The following is a 20,965-nucleotide window of genomic DNA, read 5'->3' as shown; positions in this document are numbered from 1 at the left end:
AAAAAGGAACTGTCCCAGGTGGCAAGCGAAAAGGATCTCAGCGTTGGAGGCCTATCCCTTTGAGATTCCCTAGCGCGCTCAAGCTTGCTTGTCTTTTTCCATCAGTTTCGAGAGGACGGACATTGTCAGAGCCTTCCCTATCGGTGCCACTAATCCTGTTATCAGCTTGGTTATAAATGTTAATTCCCCTGGCCCTTCGGTGATGGTGCCGCATCAGATTGGGAGCTGTTAGGAAGCCCCTCACCAGAATCTCGCCCCTCCCTGCGAGAAACCGATGAGAGGCAGGGCCAAGGCAACGCGATGGCGGCCTATCCAGAGAGGTGCGTGGACGCCACCGTGCTGGACTTCGTCGCAGACCTGTCCCTGGCCTCCCCGGGGCACCCACTCCTCTGCGACTTCGCACCTGGGGTTCCCTTTGGGGACCGAGACCTTGTGCTCCGAGAGGGAAGACGCAGGAGGCTGGCACGCTTTGAGGAGGAGGATCCCGAAGAGGAGGGCGAAGTAGACGAGGGGGAGGAGGAGGAGGAGGAAGAGGAGCATGGGAGAGGCGCGTCCCCGCTGGGCCGTCCCAAGAGGAAAAGGGTGATCACCTATGCCCAGCGCCAGGCAGCCAACATCCGCGAGAGGAAGCGGATGTTCAACCTCAACGAGGCCTTCGACCAGCTGCGAAGGAAGGTGCCCACTTTTGCTTACGAGAAGAGGCTGTCCCGGATCGAGACCCTACGCCTGGCCATCGTCTACATTTCCTTCATGACCGAGCTCTTGGAGAGCTTCGAAAAGAAGGAAACCGGCTGAGTCCGGGTGGGATGGAGGTGTCTGTCCCCTCCTCTCGTGGGTGTGCGCGGGCTTGGGGGTGCATCAGGACCCAGGAGGGTGCGGCCGAGAGACCTGGAGGGACTCTTTAAGACAGAAAGTCTGGCCTTCTGGAGCTTGGTCCGGACTTGAGAAATCCCCACAGCTATCGAGAAGAGTGGCAGCCGGAGAGTTAACATACACGCGATTGCTTTCTAAGGAGCCTGGGGCGCCTTAGGAGGTAGAATTCGCTGCGCCTGTTGAGGCGACAGCCCAGAAGCGGTTTCTGCCGGCCTAGTGGGTGGGGAGCTAATCCTCTCCCCAAACTGTAGACTTCGGGGCCTTCTACGGAGTCCAAACTCTTCTCTTTACCTTAAAAAAAAAAAAAAAAAAAAGAAGTAATAAAATAGACATTCCTACTTTTTTTTTTTTTTTTTTTTTTTTTTGCCTCAACAGTCTGTGCTGCCCAATTCTGTGCAGGCGCTCCGCTCAGCTCCCCGTCCGAGCGCTTAGGTAGGTCCTGGAACAGACACAGGGGTGCAGGGTGGAGGGTCTCCTGGGAGGCCGAGGGACTCCGGACCTCTTGTTCAATCCTCTTAGGCTTGTCGAGAGACGGAAGGAAGGAAGGAAGTGAAGAAGGAACGGAAGTCCAGGGGACAAGCGACCTCTTACAAGGGACATCATTCTCCCCTCTTCGCCTTAAGGCGCAGAACCAGAACCTTGTTGGTGTTCCTCCCGGAGACTGATGCTCGAACTCGGAGGACGGAGAGAGCTCCAGTCCTACCGGCGGGGACGCTCCTGGGCTTGCCAGGATCTTGGGCTGCGAGCTTTGGCCGCGGAGCTGGACTTTCCCCTGCGCTTCCGGGAAAAGGACCTGGTTTTCCCAGGCTCGGCGCAGCTTCAGCGCGCACTTTTACATTTTTATCTGTAGGTAGAGAAGACAGCTTCCTTTCTAGTCACAACTAGGAACGAGAAAATCAAAACAGAGGAGGAGATGCATGCTTCCACTTTGCAAATATGTGTGTGATGGAGAGGAGGTTGAAGCAGGACCAAGGTGAGGACCCATCTTCAGTTTGGATCCTCTGCCATTCCACGGTTCTTCCTTCTGGGCAACCAGCTAACACCTGAACTGGGGTTCTTCAGATAGGAGTAGGTAAGTGAGGAGAGGAATCCGAATGAACAAGGCCCACCCAACTGCAAATTCCGTACTTCTTTATTTTGCCACTTCACCTGACACACCTTTGTGCACCCAAACACACACACACACACACAAACACACACACACACACACACACACACACACACACACACACACACATTCTCCCTATCATACCTTTAGAAATATTTTTATTAATAACTAATATATACTTATCCTAGAAAGTTTGTAAAAGTTAAAAAAGTAAATAAAATTTAAATCACTCCACATCACCACATAGTTAGCATTTTTATTTCCTTCTAGTCTTTTTTTTTCTGTATAGATATGAATTAAATATGCTTAACAAATTTGAGGTACTTTTGGATATTGATCTTTCCCCACACTCATCAGTATAGAAAGAGCCCTTTCCCCCTGACTTTAAATATTATTCAAACATAATTTGATTACTGTATTTTATTGTCATAACGATGTATCACAGCTTAATGCCAGTCCTTTACAGGTACATAGCTAAGATACTTCCTTTTTAAAAAATAAATGGCAATGCAAAGAGCATTCTTCTAGATGTCTTGTCTGCCTGTGATAACTTCCTGATATTAGAGTATAAGAAATAAAATTTTTTCATCAAATGAACATTTCAGTTTGTGGCTACAAATGGCCAGATTGCCTTCCAGGTAGGTTCTGCCAGTCCACACTCTTTCCCACCAGCACTGCCAGGATTTACTTGTCTCTCAAGTGTCTGCATTTAAAACTCTTCTAGTTCTCCTATCTATAGGAACTGAATTAGTTCCAAAATTTTGTCATTTCAGAACTAATTCTAATTGTCTTCCAGAGACAATTTCTTATTTTGACTGTGTCTTTTCACTAGGATTTTTTCCACCTCTACCACAGGAATGTCAGGATAAATAGGTAAAAGAAAAAATGTAACCAGGTAAGACCAAAAAAAAAAAAAAAACCAGCAAAATTAGGGAGTGCATTTTTATTCTCTTGTCACTTTACAAAAATAAACTGAAACTTAGACAATGACCTCTGTATCAGTTTTATAAAATAAAATTACTCATTTCCACTTCTTTTTCTAGACAACTTTTTGGCTACTGAGGCCAGTATATCTGTATTTTTAAAGATAAATTTAAAGTTACTCATTTCAATATGTTGACAAAAATAATTATTTCTGAACTTTTCATTAAACAGAATTCTGTTCCCTAACTTCTTATGGAGTGCTAGTGTCTCCATCAATACCTCATGTTTATTCAGTTATTTTTTAATACTTTTTTTAAAAAATGTGTCAACATTTTACATATAGTGTGAATGAGTTCAAAACTAAAAGAACTTGCAGAAGCTTCCTTATTTCTCCCCCTTACAGCCCCCCTGAGAATTAAACATCATGTAAAAAAAATCTACAAGTGCTAAGTTTTTAAAAAATGGCTCAAATCCAGGAATCATCATTTTTTTAAAACCAGAAATTAAAGAAAGAAATGCGTGTAGACAAAGGACCTCTAAACCACTGGGTCCTAAAGAGTAAATACAAGCATCCATCATGCTTAATCCTCTCCCTCATGTTACAGACCATTTTGTTACGTTCTTAGTAAGCACATAATATCTTACAGTGAATAGTTCTTCAGCACATAAATAAAATCTAAAGAGCCTCCAAATAAAAAGTGATTTCCCCATTATTACCAGAAGAATTATGCCCACAATTCTTCCGTCTGTTAAATCGCATGAAGGTTTTGTTCTCTGTAAATTTTTTGTATGTTTAGAAGCTGCTCTAAAATGCAAAGTCACTTAAGGCATTTTCTTAATCATTGTACTGATAGAATAATTTGAAGCCAAACAAGGATTTTAAACACAGAGAAATGGGTTGACTTATTTCTTACACCAAGTTATCCACAGAGATAAGTCATCTGCATTTTGAACATGAATCCAATACACCTCCAAATCTCAACACTCAACTTTTCTTAAGCAATGCGACCGTTTTAGTTCTTTTCATTTTAGATCCATAAATTCAGCATACTTTTAATTTTTTTAATTTTTTTTTTTTACCTTAGTTGACACACATATTACATTAGTTTCAGGTGTACAACAGAATGCCTCAACAACTCTATACATTATGCTATGTTCACCACAGGTGCAGCTATCATCTGTCAGTGTACTTTGTATTTTTTTAAAAAAAAATGTTGATTTATTTATTTTGAGAGAGAGAGAGTACAGGGAGGGGCAGAGAGAGAGAGAGGGAGAGAGAGAATCTCAAGCAGGCTCTGTGTCATCAGTGCAGGGCCTGACCCAGGGCTCCATCACAAGAACCATGAGATCATGACCTGAGCCAAAATCAAGAGCTGGATGCTTAACCAACTGAGCCACCCAGGTGCCCCTGTCAGTGTATGTTTTAACACAACTGTTTTTAGTATAACATAACCTATGTTAACATTGTTTTATTCTTTATCTTTTAAACCAACACCAATAAAATATCAGTAGATACTGGTTTTTTAATACTTTCCACCAGTTTTAAAAAATCCTAATGTCAATTACCTCTGGAAATTCTTAATAATGTTTTTGAAATCTAAAAGTTATTTGGACATTTGGTATCTAAATACCATTTTAGACGTTGCATAGAGGTGATTTATTTATATACAATTTACTGACTGAAACCTGCCTTTTGGTCTCAAACTAAATTCCCCATAATTTTCAGGTTACTAGTAGTATTTAGACATTTATACAAAAGAAAAAAGATCTAAATGAAATTATATTTGAAAGACACAATCAGACTTTCCAAGGAAAGTAAAAATCAGAAGCCTTTGCCATCAACAGGCAGCCATTCAGGATGATCATCTTTTACAGCTGCCCAATGTGAAAGCCGATTTTGGCAAAAGTAACAGTGAAAACTGAATCAAATATTATGTTAGTATTTATGCATAATTTCTGCATGAACATACAATTAAGATCCTAGGATTTGTATTGCTATTTATTATTGCATTTGTCAGCATTTCCATTATACAAAATGTGGTAGAAGGTTTATAACAAAACTATAAAAATTCTGAGATGAAATTTGATAAGCACCGTTTAGCATAACTGTTATTCTTAACTACAAATCTTCAAAGAAAATTTCAAAGGTAATGAAAACACTTGAGTACATTTCACATGTAGGCTTTCAAAATGGACCTGCAATTTGAAAAACTAAGAGACTGTACTTAATACAAAATGCAAATTATTTTATTTTGATCAAAAATAACTGGCAGATTAATGTTGAATTTTTAAGTACTAAATCTCCTTTTTATAGGGTGACATTTCATTAAATTTTCTTTAATGTAAAATAGAAAAGTGTTAAAGGTTTGGTACATATCTATATCTTGGTGCAAGTTCACTCAAAGGTTTCTGAACTTTGCCAACATTTTGGGTGAAGTTAGTCCCAGTTTCTGGTCAGCGCCCTCTCTTCCTGTGAATGCTGAACTAAAAAAGGTTACAAAACAAAAGTCAGCAGTTCTGACCATTTTGTTTTGACTTTGGGGTTTCTTTGAATCCAAAGCTCAAAACCAAACCTGGAGGAGGAGGAGAAGGAAGGGTAAAAAATCCATGCAGGCTGAAATGAACAAAATACCAGAAACATGGAAAAAGACTTCAAGTCTCTATAAACCAAAGCCTATAAAATTCCACAATCTTCCCTGTGACCCCAAATTTTTAGTTCTGTACCTGAAACATATTCCATAAAGAAATATAAATAATTGCAAAAAATAGTATGAACATATTTTAAAACACTCTTTATGGTTAATATTTGGCAGAATTCCACCTTCAATCTTGCAGAAAGCATAGAACTTTTAATACTCAGTGAAACCAAGAATTTAATAAATATGATGGAAATTATCAGAATAAAATGACTTATGGTTATTTAGCGCTTTATGGTTTTCAAAGCACCATTCACATACTTCCTCTCATTTGATCCTCCCAATTGGATTTTAACATGATCTAGAGTCCCTCTATTAAATTGAGTCATCAGTGTACCATCTTAAAAATTCATTCACTCATTAAAATCAGCATGATACCAAGATAACCTAAACAGGACCAATAGTCACATATAAGCAACACATTGTTTTTAAAGATATTGTTTCCAAAGATCAAAAGCACCTTAACACACTTTGTGGATGATAAATTATACAAAAAGCTAGTAGAGTCTGGCTCCCTCAAAGGCCAAATTTTACCACCTTCTATTTAGAGTTCTGTGAAAGAGATTTCCACCTGCAGTCAGCAAACATAGATGACCTCAAAGCAGCTGTTATAGACAGCTTTTTATAATTTCCAGTCTTCAAAAGGGAGGAAAATATCTATGAGAATTTGGAAATAGATCAAACAGTTGGTGAACAATAAAAGGCAACAACATCACATACATGTGTTTGAATGAACGAATGAATGGATATGACTACACAATTTGTTTTTACTGCAGATAATTTTTTGACTTCTCCAAAACTTAGTAAAATTACAAGCTGTCTTTGTTACTCATCATATCTTGAACTAATTGACTACATTTAGTTCTACAGTTTAGTGAAATGTTGGCTATATTTAATCCCATAGTTTAGTGAAATATTGGAGAAGCTAGAAACGGTTTCGAGGAGAAAAACCAAATAATTGAATTCTTAGGTCTGGACGAAGTAATAATATGTATAATAATAAGTAGTAATATATGTAACCATATATTTATTGTATTGCTTACTTATACTGAGTTGAGTTCTTTACATAGTTCGAATAATAACTTTAGGATATAGACATTATGATCACCTAGTAATGATGAAGACACGATGGAATAGAGAAGTTAAATAACTTTCCCAGGTTCAATCAAGATTTACACCCTGTCAAGAATTTGAGACCAAATTCTTAGGGGCTGAGGTTATTTGTCAATGAATATATGATTATTATTCTTAAGTAGAAATGATATGGTAAAAATAAAAAACTATTTTTATCTTTACTGAGGATCAGAAACGTGGACATGGGTTTACCATGTACCAGAGGGATACAGTCTCCGCAATGAAACTGGAAAGGTGACCTACTGGTGTAAGTTTTTGAAGAGGCCTTGAAATAATCTTCCATGGATATTCTAAAGCCACAACTTTCCTCTAGTGGCTTCAGTGCATTCCTGCCAGAAAAGAAGAGACAAAACTCTTTTGATGAACATAATGATTATAAACACAAGCTTTGGAATTTGACAGAAGTGGGTTTGAATTTCAAGTACATCACATCATGTTCTAGAAGCTCGTACAACTTACTCAAATTTGTTGACCCGCAGTTTATTCATCTTTAAACTAGGAATAATAATATTCAGCAAACAGGGCCCTTATGAGCATTGACTGAATTATGTAGGAAGAGTAAATGCTTTACAAGCACTCACTAAATGGTAACTACTATTAAAATACTCATCATCATCATCACCATTATCATCGTAACCCTCCCAGTTCTATGGCAACAAAGAACTGTTCTATAACAAAGCATCACTTTTACCACCAATGGTAATACATGAGTGTATAATATAGAAAAAAGCAGAACTCATTATATAATACTTTTAAATGAATTGAAAAAAAATCAGATTTTTTTTAATTCTCCAATATTTCCTTATTCCTGGAATACTTGAGTGCCAGCATTTAGTCTTGGTCCATGTATCTTTCTAAGTAAAACAATACACACCCAACAAATGAACAGAGAGTTCAAAACCCTCTCCTTTAATGTGCTACTGCAATAACATGTATATTAAAAAGAAAGCATAAGTAAGTCACTTTAAATCTGAGAAAAAGTGATCAGAATTCATTCAGAGAAGTTTTATTTTATCAGCAGCCTAGATATTACAGTTTAGTATATATTTTCCACAACAGTGTGCATTTATTCAAATCAGATAATTTCTGATCGAATAGTTCTATATCTTAATTGCAAGAGTGGTTGCACTAACCCACATTTGTGACAGAATGACATAAAACTGTCTTTTTACACTAATGTTAATTTCCTGGCTTTGCTATTGTACTATAGTTATGTAAGATGTAACCTATGGAGAAAACTGAGTGAAGGGTACATGGAACCTCTCTGTACCACCTTTGTAAGATCCTATGAATCTATAATTATTTCAAAACAAAAAATGAAAAAATCAGATAATTACTATGGCATTTCTTTGAACCTATAGAGCACCTCAGAAATGTAAATTATCATTAATTTTAGGGAGACATTCACATATACTTGACTCATGTCCTGTCCTATAATTTTTCTTCAAGGGTCTCATGAAAGTGAAAACAAGTTTTGTGCATGGTATTATGTGTATCCTGGAATGAAAATCAGGACTCTACCGGTAGAGGTCATAGCCAAGAATTGAGTATCTGATTCTGGATTCCTTGACCAAATACATTCCCAAGTATGGATTTGAGTGTTGGAGGAGCCACTTACAAAATTAGATAACTCACTTAAAATGTCTGGGCTTCAATACCTACCCTGGTCTGTAAAGTACAAGTAATAAATCCAGAACTATTTAAAGTATCAGAGGGGTTAAATCAAGTACTTAGTACAGTGCCTCGTACAAAGTAAATATTTAGGGAATGCTGTTATTATTATTGTTCATGCTATTTCAATGTTCAATGTGTATACAGAGAAAAATGACAATTCAGCCTTTTAGAAGGACTCAAGAGAACACACACAAGAACAATAATAAATTGTCTTGCTTCTCCTAAACAGAATCAGTCTTTTAAATAGCATGGCATTTGTGGCAAATTTAATCTGCCATCAGAATAGTGTGTTTTTGCTTAATTTTGTTTTTAAAGCATAGAAATTTAAAGGCAAAGTTTCTGGTTCATGACATGTAATCACAATCTTTGATCTGCCAGGAAAGCCACTGGAAACCCTACATTTCTAAATAACCTCTAAAATTTGCATATAAAGCTTTTTATATGAAAAGTTGATACTTCTATTGGTATATCCTCTGGGATTTATTTTTGAGCAAATTCAACTTGAAAGCTGTGGTGTTGTGTAGGACTGCTTCAATTACCAAGCATTTATACCTGATCGGATCTAGACAAACAGGAAGTATGAAAATCTGGAACTCAGCGTAATCAGGAATGGAGTACATGGTCATGCCTTGTTTTAGGTTCCCCGAGGGACACAGGAGTCCCTGTGCACCTAAGAAGGTTAAATGACCACCACCTGCTTTCCACTGAGGACAGTCAGGGAGGAAAAGAGAAAAGGCCCCTCTTGGGAGCAGCAGCAGAGAGGGAAGCTGGATCTAGAAGTGCACTCTGGGACATCATCCTGTGCTATTTCTGCCATTTACACTTTTTGAAAATTTGGTGCCTGGCTTTATCCTCTTTACTCGCATAATTTTTTTTCACTCTGATGCTAGTAGATTTATACAAAATCTTTGAAAAACTTTTGAATATTCTGGCCTAAACTTACCGGCAATTTAAATAGGAGGTTTTTGAAAAGATAAAGTTGACCTGAACTTACACATAATTTCTCAACATTTAAAAATGGGTAACTCTAGGAGCAGCTGGGTGGCTCATTTGGCTGAGTGTCTGACTCTTGATTTTAGCTCAGGTCATGATCCCAGGGTCATGGGATCAAGGCCCACATTAAGCTCCACGCTGAGCGGGGAGCCTACTTAAGAATGTCTGCCTCTCTCCCTCTGCCCCTCTCCCCTGATTGAGCTCTCTCTCTCTCTCTCTCTAAAATAAAATAATAAAAAATTTGAAACAAGATGGGTAACTCTAAAAAAATAAAATAATAAAAATGGGTAAACTTTTTTATATCTATTTTAATAATTTTTCTTCCTTGCATAGAAAGACAAAAGGATAATTATATCTTGTTCCTTTCAAAAGCTTTGATTTAGCTTCAAATGGTTTATTTGAGGGTTGATGGTAAAGGGCCTCCTGAAACTTACTAAAATTCTTCTGACTTGGGAAACATACCCAGTTTCAAATATTCTCACCATGGGTTCATATTTTTTACTAAAAAATGTGGTAACTGTAGTTAACAAGCATTTGACAAGTAGTGGTTTTGTTAATTGTAGATCTTATTGAACATACCATACCATTTCTTTCATCACTATTCATTTGTTTAATCTCATCGAAGTTTATTAAAATTAGAGCAGATGAGCTCAGTTAAAATATACATATTGGATGCCACTTTTTTTCAAGATGACACAACCACAAATTAAATTTCATACCCTTATTCGTATATTGTATTTCATCAAATTCAATCAACTGCTTCTAAAGTTAATATGAAAAAGGCTGAAAAATACCCAGAACTCAAAAGTCTTACACAACAAAACACAACAAAAATTTTCCCAAATTACATCCAAATATCTCAGTCCAAACCTCATGGTCTTTAACTACGACATCCTCAGAGCTTCTCTATGGTTATAACCCCTCTCCCATTGTATGAGCCACATGCATGCAAACATGCACACATGTGAAAGTATTTTTATTAGAATGCCTTCACATGTATTTTAGAATGGATGGTACATATGTAAATTTTTTTCACTACTAGCTCAAATCTTAAAAATGGTTTCATTTGTCTTCCTTCTCCATACTTTGGTAGTTTTACTGTTTTTTACTAACAGCCATCTCTTTCCTTAATATTTCATATGGTCATAATATTAATGATTGTTGAACTTTTCTAACCTTTGTCAGCAGAATTCAAGTGGGCATCTTTGTCTTTACATATATTGAAAACAAGTCCCAAAATTACTCCAATTATCAACTGAACATTAGCTCCACATTAGTATATCAGACCTGCATATAATTACTAAGACCAGCAGCCAGTAAATTGTAGAAAAGAAAGTGTCTGGAATTGCCATTCAGGAAACCTACAGAACACTCACTGATTAGATGAGGGTCATTTACTCAATGAGAAAAACAGAATTTTCCCTGGGAGCAGAGCTACTTCCTCTTGGAGAGATTCAAGACTATCTGAAGGTCAGGTAATTTACCATATCAAGAAAGGCGTTATAAAGGATTCAAGAATGCTCTCTGAACTTTGGCTCTAGTTGGGAAGATCTAAGCCAGATTTTATAACATTAGGGACATTCTGTGGATTCTTACAGCTTGCTCATGGAAATTTCACTGGTGCCTAAGGAAGTAATCAATACTATGTACAAAGAGTAGATTACAAAAGATGTATCTGGGTATTGTTTATAACATCACAATTGAGAAAATAACCTAGATACCTTTAATATAAGTCCTTGTTTTAAACTGTTATGGGTGATGTACAAAAGAGACTGTGCTATGGGAAGATGAATCCAATAAATGATATGTGAAAAAGTATTCATATGGAAATATGTGTAAATATATGTGTGCATGCATGCATATCTTTATATATATAAATGTTCATTTTATATATGCTATAGGAAAACTGGTCATTTTTATACTTGCTTGTATTTTTTCCAGTTTTCTAGCAATCTTTTGTAGTCTAACGTTATTTTAAAACAAGTGGGACTACATCAAACAAAAAAGCTTTGCACAGCAAAAGAAGCCATCATAAAATTAAAAGACAACCTATGGAATAAGAGAAAATAGTTGCAAACCATCTATCTCACAAGCCGTTAATATCCAAAATATACAAATACACAATATATACAACTCAACAGCAAAAACACAAATAATCCAATTAAAAATGGGCAAAGGACATGAATGCACGTTTTTCCAAAGAAAATCTGCAAATGACCAACAGGTACATAAAAAGGTGCTCAACATCATGAATCATCCATTAAATTGCAAACCAAAACCTCAATGAGATAGCACCTCACACCCCGTCAGAATGGCAATTATCAAAAAGATAAGAGATAATGATCATTGGTAAGGATGTGGAGAAAGGGAAACCCTTGTGCACTGTTGGTGAGAATCTAAATTAGTACAGCAACTGTGGATAACAGCTTGGAGGGCCCTCAAAAAATTAAAATAAAACTATGATATGACTCAGCAATCCCACTTCTGGGTATCTTTCTGAAGGAAATGAAACCACTATCTGGAAGAGATATCTGCACCCTTTGTGTTCACTGCAGCGTTATTCACAATAACCAAGACATGGAAACAACTTCGTGTCCACTGACAAATGAATGGATAAAGAAACTGTGGGATATTCATACAATGAAATACTATTCAGTCACAAAAAAGAAGGAAATTCTGTCTTGCAACAAAGTGACGGATTTTGAGGACATGATGCTAAGTGAAATAAGTCATAGAAAGACAAATACTGTATGTTCTTACTTATATGTGGAATCTAAAAATGCCAAAATCATAGAAATAGAGTAGAATGGTGGCTGCCAGGAGTTGCAGAGCAGAGGAAATGGGGAGATGTTGGTCAAAGGGTACAAACTTCCAGTTATAAGTTCTGAGGGTCTAATATACAGTATGACAACTATAGTTAACAATACTATATTACAGAATTGAAAGTTCTTAAGAGAACTGTTAAATGTCATCAAAACAAAAACATAAAAATAATGAAATTATTTTATGTTAAAAATAGCCACACAGTAAAATTTGTGAGTTCTGCTAGTTGTATGTCAGGATGGTGTTACTTAAGTGAGAACTATTGCCTTCTTAACACTAAAACATTTAAAACTAGATATTTAACATACTTAGACGTGATATTCTGTAATATTTTTCTTTGGATACTACAGAGCATAACATTATCAGCATATGAGAGGCCCCTCTTATGCTTCCCTCCACTTACTACCCTTTTCTCCCTATAAGGATATCCAGTAACCTGATCTCTAACAGCCTTGATTCGCTTCCCAGTTATTGTTTTGTTTTATATAAATGCAATCATTGGGTATTGGGAAAAGAGGGCTTTTCTATTATAAATCTGTATTCAATAAAACAAGTATTCTGACATTGACCCTCAACATACAAGAGAAGTTGAAATTAATTAGAAAGACAGGGATTAAATTTACCTTTAAATACACAGAGTTAACAACTAAAAGGAAAAGTACTTCACAAATATGCACTTCAATTTTATTGACACTGAAATGGAAAATGCAAATGGAAATTTTAACAGTGTTGTGAGCCTTCTCAAAAACAGCTGAGTTCACCCGCAATTCACACACATACACACAAATACACTCCTAATGAAAATAACTACAGTAAACTATACTTATTTCTAATGATATTCCTGGTTTTTAAACAATTAGTACCACAATTTTGCTTCCTATTTAGCCCCATGGGAATTACAATGCATATATGAGTGTGTGTGCATGTGTGTGTGATGGTACATATTGTATTGACATTTGATGTTTACTTCATTTTTTAAAAGGATTAAGGGGCGCCTGGGTGGCGCAGTCGGTTAAGCGTCCGACTTCAGCCAGGTCACGATCTCGCTGTCCGGGAGTTCGAGCCCCGCGTCAGGCTCTGGGCTGATGGCTCAGAGCCTGGAGCCTGTTTCCGATTCTGTGTCTCCCTCTCTCTCTGCCCCTCCCCCATTCATGCTCTGTCTCTCTCTGTCCCAAAAATAAATAATAAAAACGTTGAAAAAAAAATTAAAAAAAAAAAAAAAAATAAAAGGATTAATATTAGAACCAAGTGAGTGTGATCCCCAAAACTTTACATATTCATATGCATATTCATTTTCATGGACTTTTCATATTCACGTTTGAAAACTGCCATACACTAAAAGAAAAAAAGTACATTTCTAACAAGTAATTTCAAAATATTTCAAACTTGCACTGCTTTTAATAACTTTTATTGTTTTTAACATGTGACATTTTATCCCCATTAGCAATAACAGATGTCTAATGCATTAAAAAGGAAAATCCTGCACACATGTTGAAATAGAGGACTTTACTGAAAGGAAAGCATGTGCTTTGATTTATATTAGTCAAAATTTAGATACTGTACTTGGTGCTATTTCAGGAAATGAAAAGGTGAGGAAATAGTTATATACCAGTAAACCAGAGCAAAAGTCTCCATAGAAACCAAAACAGTTTCAGTGGGAGCCACATAAGCTAAATTAATACCTAGAATATGGTCATATTAGCCCCTAGAGAGCTAATTCGAACAAAATAAAACACCGTTCGTTGGTTCATGCATGTTACACCATATTTACAATTCTTCTTTGTTCACAGTTAATTGTCAAAACCTAATCAGTCATCAAGACTATGAAAATTTGGGTGAACGCTAAGGAGAAAAGATCACAAAAACAAGTGTTTACTTACTCTTCCCCAACTCCATTATCTTCACCACTAGTCAAAAGAAACACAAAGGGCAAACTGAAAAATAATGAACGATAATTCCCATTTTATTTGTTTAGCTAGTGTTTGGCCTCAGTTTTCACAGGCACTCCTGTAGACTCCTCACCTGACTTAGTGCTCCCCCACCCCACTGCAGACAGTACTGAGTGAGGAACCACAAGCCAGTAGGGGCAGCAATTAATTTATTGAACAACTACTATGCACTGGCTGCCTACATATACTATGCCATCCAATCCTTACAAAATACTATGATGAATATTAATATATGCTTTACAAATAAAAAAATTAAGTTCAAATTAAATGAAATATCCTGTCCAAGCTTAGACAGTGGTGGAGCCAGATTTTGACCCAGTTGTCTCCTTCTCTGGAGGTAATGGTGACAAACGTTACCATTATATAGCTCTATGCCTCTGTCAATTAGCTGAAGAATAGCAAATACTCCTTGCAAAGGTGACCCAGCATTCATTGTGTGTCCAGCTGGTTACAGCATAGACTGAAGAATTAAGAATTACTATCAGTTCCTAATGGTTTCAATTTATACCATCTTTCAAATAGCGTATTTGTTGCTAGTGGGATAATTTCTATTCCATGCAATTTGTATTTTATTCCTTTATACTCATTTTCTATATTATTATTGTTTTGTGTTCATAGAGTGTGATAGAAATAGCTTCTTCCATCTAAACTGGGCTATTTTCTTAAATGCTTCAGAAATACATCCGTGGGTGTATGTGACATAAAGGTATAGCTTCCAACTGCCTGATCCTATCACAAAAGGGCTACCACCTCAAGATCACATAATCCTTGATATTTCCTTCACACGATTCATTTCATTACAAACTGATTCATAATTAACCATAAGGTATACCATCAGCTAAAGTATCCTATATATATTTATCATCTTTATGATGTTTGGAACAGCAAAAAGGGAGGTACATTAGATATAAGCATAGATATAAGCATAATATATAAGCATGAGATACATATATCCCGTGTTTTGGCAGGTCTGTCCCACTAGTCAAACTGGGTATCACTACACTTGTCCTACTGGACAGAGTTACTTTCAGGTTTTTTCTCTTTTTGTTCACTTCATTGTCTTGCTCCTCAGCAAAACTAAAATTAAATTGAGAGGATCTTCTTAAATGTGAGATTTTAACCTTAAAACAGAGAAAATTTGCTCATAAAGGTACTTATTTCATCATCTCCACAAAAGAAAAACACGACTTCTGGGTTGAAATTAAGGCTGGTTTGTATCTCTACAATTCTGGTATAAAATATAATTTGCCAACTTATGATGTAATAGCCAAGAAACCCAAAACAATGTCAAGAGCATTACCAAGGTCAGAAATGCTGAGTCCTAGCTGCAATAGGACAGTGTGGACAAGTCCCAAAGAAGAATCTTTTAAAAGGAAAGGGTACTACTCAGACTAACCTGAACTATGAACCTGAGGGTGGCTGGAAACTTCATGGAGGCTGACCACAAATTTACTACCGAACAGATCAAGTGGCAAAAGTGAATACAATTCTCAGATTTATGACATTTAATTCAGAAGTAGAGGTTCTGTTGAAATAAAATTCCAACCATTGGGAGAATTTCCATGTCAGAAGATACAATTTATAATACTTTCTTCATCAGTTTAAAGTTTAAGGCCATTATTATGTCTCTGATTTTGTGGATGTTCTTTAGACGATACTATTTTATAAATCTGCTTTTCCTTCAAACTCTGGCTGATTTGCTACAAGTTAGTTGTGTTGCTTTTTAGTGTTCCTATATCATTAGTAATTGGCTTTCAATGTATTACTCTGTATTACAGTTCTAGTTATTCATCCCTCATTGTCACAAAGGTAAGTGGCTATGTATGACAAAGAAAAAATTAAACAAAATCATTACAGATCTCTCTTGCTTCCCTTCTCTTCTCTTTCTCCCCACAGTTTTTTTTCTCCTGTCCATGCCATCATTCTGTTGGATTCACTGACTAAATTTTATATAGTAGCATAGAAAATTAAGTTTCTTTTCTAGATTCTTTCCTTCTGTGAACATGGATGCAAATGTTTTCTACAGAAATTATAGAGAAAGAAAACACCAAGATATATTTTATTCAGTCTAGTGAAGTTAGTGGGCTACATAAATATCTCCCTTGGGAGAAAGAAGTTGACAAAATGATCAAGAAGGTGAACAATTTCCTGACTCCCCTTTCCTAAGTCAATGTTCATGGTCATTCTTCTGTGTAGCCCTAAACTAAATAAGCACATAAATGTCATAGTGAGGAGAGAGTGAAAAGTAGCAATAATGTAGGCTCAGTTTACATTTAAATTGGGCTGGATTGAATTGAGTTTTGTTGCTCCGTTCAGTACCCAGTTCCTGTGCTAACTTTCACTACCAATTTAACAAAAATCTATCAAATTATTTATTGGATGTTTACTTGTACTTGGCTCTGTTCTCAACATATTTTTTTTTATTCAGTTAAGGTATCTTGCCTAAAATGAGCTCATAGTAGAATGAGAGACATACACTTAACCAGCTTGTGTAGACACTGGATGGGATATGTAGAAACAGTAGTTATTGGGATATAATAGAAGAAAGGTAGTTAATATATTGTAAGTTTCATAGTAACCTATACCTAAATGCCCTTAGGTTGAGGCTTCTGGGAGGAGGAGTGTTGGCAGGTGGAGTGAAAGGGCTATATACCCAGCATGCACACTATGACTAGGTCTAAAGGAGTAATTCTAAGTTAAAAGCCAAGTTGAAGCCAAAGTTCATGATCATTTTGTTCACTACTTGGTAAATAGCCTGCTAGTTACCTAACAATATCCATTCTCTCTTTCTTCCTTTAACAATATAGCCTGTAAAGGTTATACTTCACATGGCTATCCAGCTAATGACTACCTTTCACAGCCTCACTTGTAGTTAGTCGTGGCTATGTGACTAGAGTCTAGTAATGGGATATGAGCACTAGCCACATGTGATTTCTAGATAGGGCCCCTAAAAGAGGGACATGTCTTCCCTTGGCTTTTCTCCCTTCCCAATGGCTAGAATGCAAAATTGAAATGAGTTTGGGGTGGCCATTTGGTCCATGAAATGGAAGTCCTATTTTGAGGACAAAAGAATAAGACATTAAATCTCCACCATGGTTCAGCCAGTGAGCCAAGACTGTAACACCTATCCAAATTTCTCATAAGATAAATAAACTTTGTTGTTTAATCCACTATATTTTTTGATCTCTTTATTATAGTGCCATATCCTACTTAATGTGTCTCTTCCTCCCAGGTACCTAGGACAGTGCCTGACATATAACAGGGTCTTATTAATATTGTGGACCGTTAAGGGGCAGAATGATCTCACACTACATAGGTTTTTAAGCCTAAGGCCAGAGTACAAATACGCAAGGACTACATTGCAATTCTTCTGAACAAGCTGATATAAGAGAGGGAGAACTACACACTATGCCTTTTCCCTACCCCATATGTAACACACCTCAGCTCCTCATACCCTAACATCACCATTGTGATGTCTCAGAAGGGTACCATTGTGATGTCTCAGAAGGGAAAAAACAGTCTAGCTCTACAAAATGAAAGAAAGCATGAAATGTGAAAGAGGAAAATCAGCTTCTATGCAGTATAATACACAGCTGAAAGCTAGTGTCATTCTATGACAGTATAAACAATATAAATTCGAATGCAATAAATTTTTTCAAAAAACAATTAAAATGTATCTAAATTCAAATTTTTATATTATAAGAAATTTAGCAGACTTTTAGTTTATCTGTCTTTTGTTGTGACTTTCTCTTTGACAATCCACATTTGGGCTAAAAGTACCAAACTATAGAAGATGGTAACTGTTAATTGTTATACCCTTGCCTCCAAATAGGGGCAACAGAGCATTCGAATTCAGCATGTCTTCCATTTCAGATACTGCTGGACTCAAGGGTTTTCTCAACCTAGACTACTGCATTTTACTATCAAATTTCAGGGAGCATAATCTCAAAATCACCTCTCAATAACTTTCAATATCTCTGCTAAGAAAGACAACATTTACTGAAGATAGCCAGAAGTATATTATTCAAGATACTCAAATATCTCTGATAGAATTAGGCGCTCCTGGGTGGCTTTGTCGGTTAAAAGTCCGACTCTTGGTTTTGGCTCAGGTCATGATCTCAATGCTCTTGAGTTCAAGCCCTGCATTGGGCGCTGCACTGGCAGTCAGAACCTGTTTGGGATTTTCTCTCTCTCTCCCTCTCTTTCTCCCTCTCTCTCTGCCTCTCCCCTGCTCATGGTCTTTGTCTCTCAAAATAAATAAACTTAAAGCACATTTTTAAAAATTCTGTGACAGGATTAAACCCCATGATCAGAAAGAAATTAGCAAATTAGTAAATCATTTTTGCCACCATATCACAAACCTATATTAAATAACATTATTTTTAAAAAAGGAACAGCCCTGTGAAATTTATTGGATATTTTATATATATTGTCATGAATACTGTCTTTTATTAACCTTAAGGCTTCCTTTCCCAATTAAGTTAAAAAAAAATTCTTTCAGGCAAGTCACAGTATCGGAAATAGTCGGACTTCTGGATTCCGTGTGTGTGTGTGTGTGTGTGTGTGTGTGTGTGTGTGTGTTTCCTTCACAGACCCTATAGATGTTACAAATTGTTTGTGATACTTATTCATGTTGTATACTAGACTTCTTAGAGCCAAGTTTCTGATAATTAAAAAATATATAGAACAAGAAAGACAACTAGTTTACTAGAATCCCTGGCATCTGAAATATAAGCTGTAAGTCCTCAAAAAATACATAGGACATTCTTCTGCTAACTTGAGTTTTACTTTATACAGTTTCTTTGTTTTTATTATTCATGTATCTTCCTTATTTTTAACGTATGTCTTCCTTCTGGCTTTTTTCTATTCATGTCATCTACCTTAAATCTTTCTCTGGAAGTGTTATTTATTAATACATGAATATTTTTATAAGATGTTCTCCTTCAAGAATTTTTTGCTTAGGGGTGCCTGGGTGTCTCAGTCAGTTAAGTGCCCTACTTCAGCTCAAGTCATGATTCATGGTTGGTGGGTTTGAGGCCGACGTCAGGCTCTGTGCTGACAGCTCAGAGCCTGGAGCCTGCTTCAGAGTGTGTCTCCCTCTCTCTCTTCCCTTCCCCTGCTTGTGCTCAGTCTCTCTGCCTCTAAAATAAGTGAACATCAAAAAAAAATTTTTTTAAGAAGTTTTTGTTTAGAGGGGCGCCTGGGTGGCTCAGTTGGTTGGACATCTGACTTCAGCTCAGGTCATGATCTCACAGTTTGTGAGTTCGAGCCCCGTGTCGGGTTCTGTGTTGACAGCTCAGAGCTTGGAGCCTGCTTCGGATTCTATGTCTCCCTCTCTCTCTGCCCCTCCCCTGCCCATGCTCTGTCTCTCTCTGTCTCAAAAATAAAACATTAAAATTTTTTTTTAAAAAGAATTTGTTTAGTTTCACACTTACTCTTCTTGTTTTTATAACAACTGATTAGACTTCGGTTGCTGTATTTCCTTGTATCATTGCTCATCTCATTCTTGTGTCATTCTCAGTAAGCTAAGAGTAAACTTGACCTTTTGTTGCTGTTAAGAGGACAAAATGGTATTTTCTGAGTCTTCCACACTTGTTCATACGTGTAAATGTGACTTTGGTTGGTAATATGAACTTCGTGGACTACAATATCCTTTTGGCCTGTGTTCTTTTGGAAAAGACCTAAGTAGCCAGATTTTCTTTCTTTTTTTTTTTTTTTTTAATAAATAACCTACGTTCTCTATCTGGATGCCTATAGGATGGCTTATCTTCAACATTCAATATTTTTCTGACAATATTAATGGGTATGGATCTGTTTTCATTCACTTTGCTTGGAATACAGTGTGCCATTCCATTTTATGAACTGTGTTAGTTTTTTTTTTCCTACTCTGGAGAATTATGTCTTTTATTAATGATTATTGCTTCTCAATTTGTCCTAGTTTCTTCTTGGGAAAATGAATTATCTCTAATTTCACAAATATCACCCTACTCAAAATTGTACTCTCCTCATTAATCCCTATATCCCTTCTCTGATTGTTTTCTCTATAGAGTGATAACCATCTTTTTTTTTTTTCACTCAACTCTTCCTCACATATACTCCCATAGTGATCACCTCCAGTTAAATAGCTCCAAAGGCCATTGCTATGCTGATATATTCCAAGTTTTACCTTCAGTCCATATCTCTCTCACAAACTCCAGACTCATAATTCCAACTGCCACCCAGCAATTCCACTTGGATTTCTAACCGACATCTCAAACTCAACATGTTTGAAATGAACTCTCCCCCCTGAAATGTGTTCCACCACAGCCTTCTCCATCTCAGGGGTTGCCAGTGCCCCCCACCCCGCCTCACTTTTTCTCAAATAAAAAGCCCTAAAGTCATTCTTGAGGCCTCCTCCACACACCTCATATGTTATCTTTAGTGAATCCTATTAGTTCTACCTTCAAAATATATCTAGAATCTAGTCACTTCTTTCCAACTCCGACTCCACGGTTAACATCTAGTTTAGGTCATAAACACCTCTCATCTACATTACTGCAGTGGCCTGCTAACTAGTCTCTGTTCCCTTGAAGAAAAGCCCATACATGCCAGAGACCTTGGCACAATTCTCGGTCAATACTATTTCTTCTTCTACACAGGAATATCATCAAATGAATACTCTTGAGTTCTGACACTTGTGGTGGAGTGAGATCTTCATATGACTGAATGGACCACTTAAATGGTTGGATCATCCCGAGGAATCAGAAAAGGAACAGGATAGACATTTCAGCAGTCAAAGGACTGACCATCCT

At 36.8% G+C, this 20,965-nt stretch overlaps 1 protein-coding gene across 1 annotated transcript; it reads left to right on the top strand.

The window, feature by feature from the left end:
- The first annotated feature begins 300 nt into the window (after positions 1–300).
- FERD3L (Fer3 like bHLH transcription factor) lies at positions 301–795 on the top strand. The gene has a single exon (XM_047850313.1). It carries the CDS (start codon positions 301–303, stop codon positions 793–795), a length of 495 nt encoding a protein of 164 aa, XP_047706269.1.
- The last annotated feature ends 20,170 nt before the right edge of the window (positions 796–20,965 follow it).

This window comes from Prionailurus viverrinus, chromosome A2 (assembly GCF_022837055.1).
Source record: "Prionailurus viverrinus isolate Anna chromosome A2, UM_Priviv_1.0, whole genome shotgun sequence".
NCBI classification, from domain to species: Eukaryota; Metazoa; Chordata; class Mammalia; order Carnivora; family Felidae; genus Prionailurus; species Prionailurus viverrinus.
This window is presented reverse-complemented; position numbering and strand designations above follow the sequence as displayed.

Excerpts from the sequence above, each read along its gene's own strand:
- FERD3L (XM_047850313.1), top strand. The coding sequence starts at position 301 with ATGGCGGCCTATCCAGAGAGGTGCGTGGACGCCACCGTGCTGGACTTC.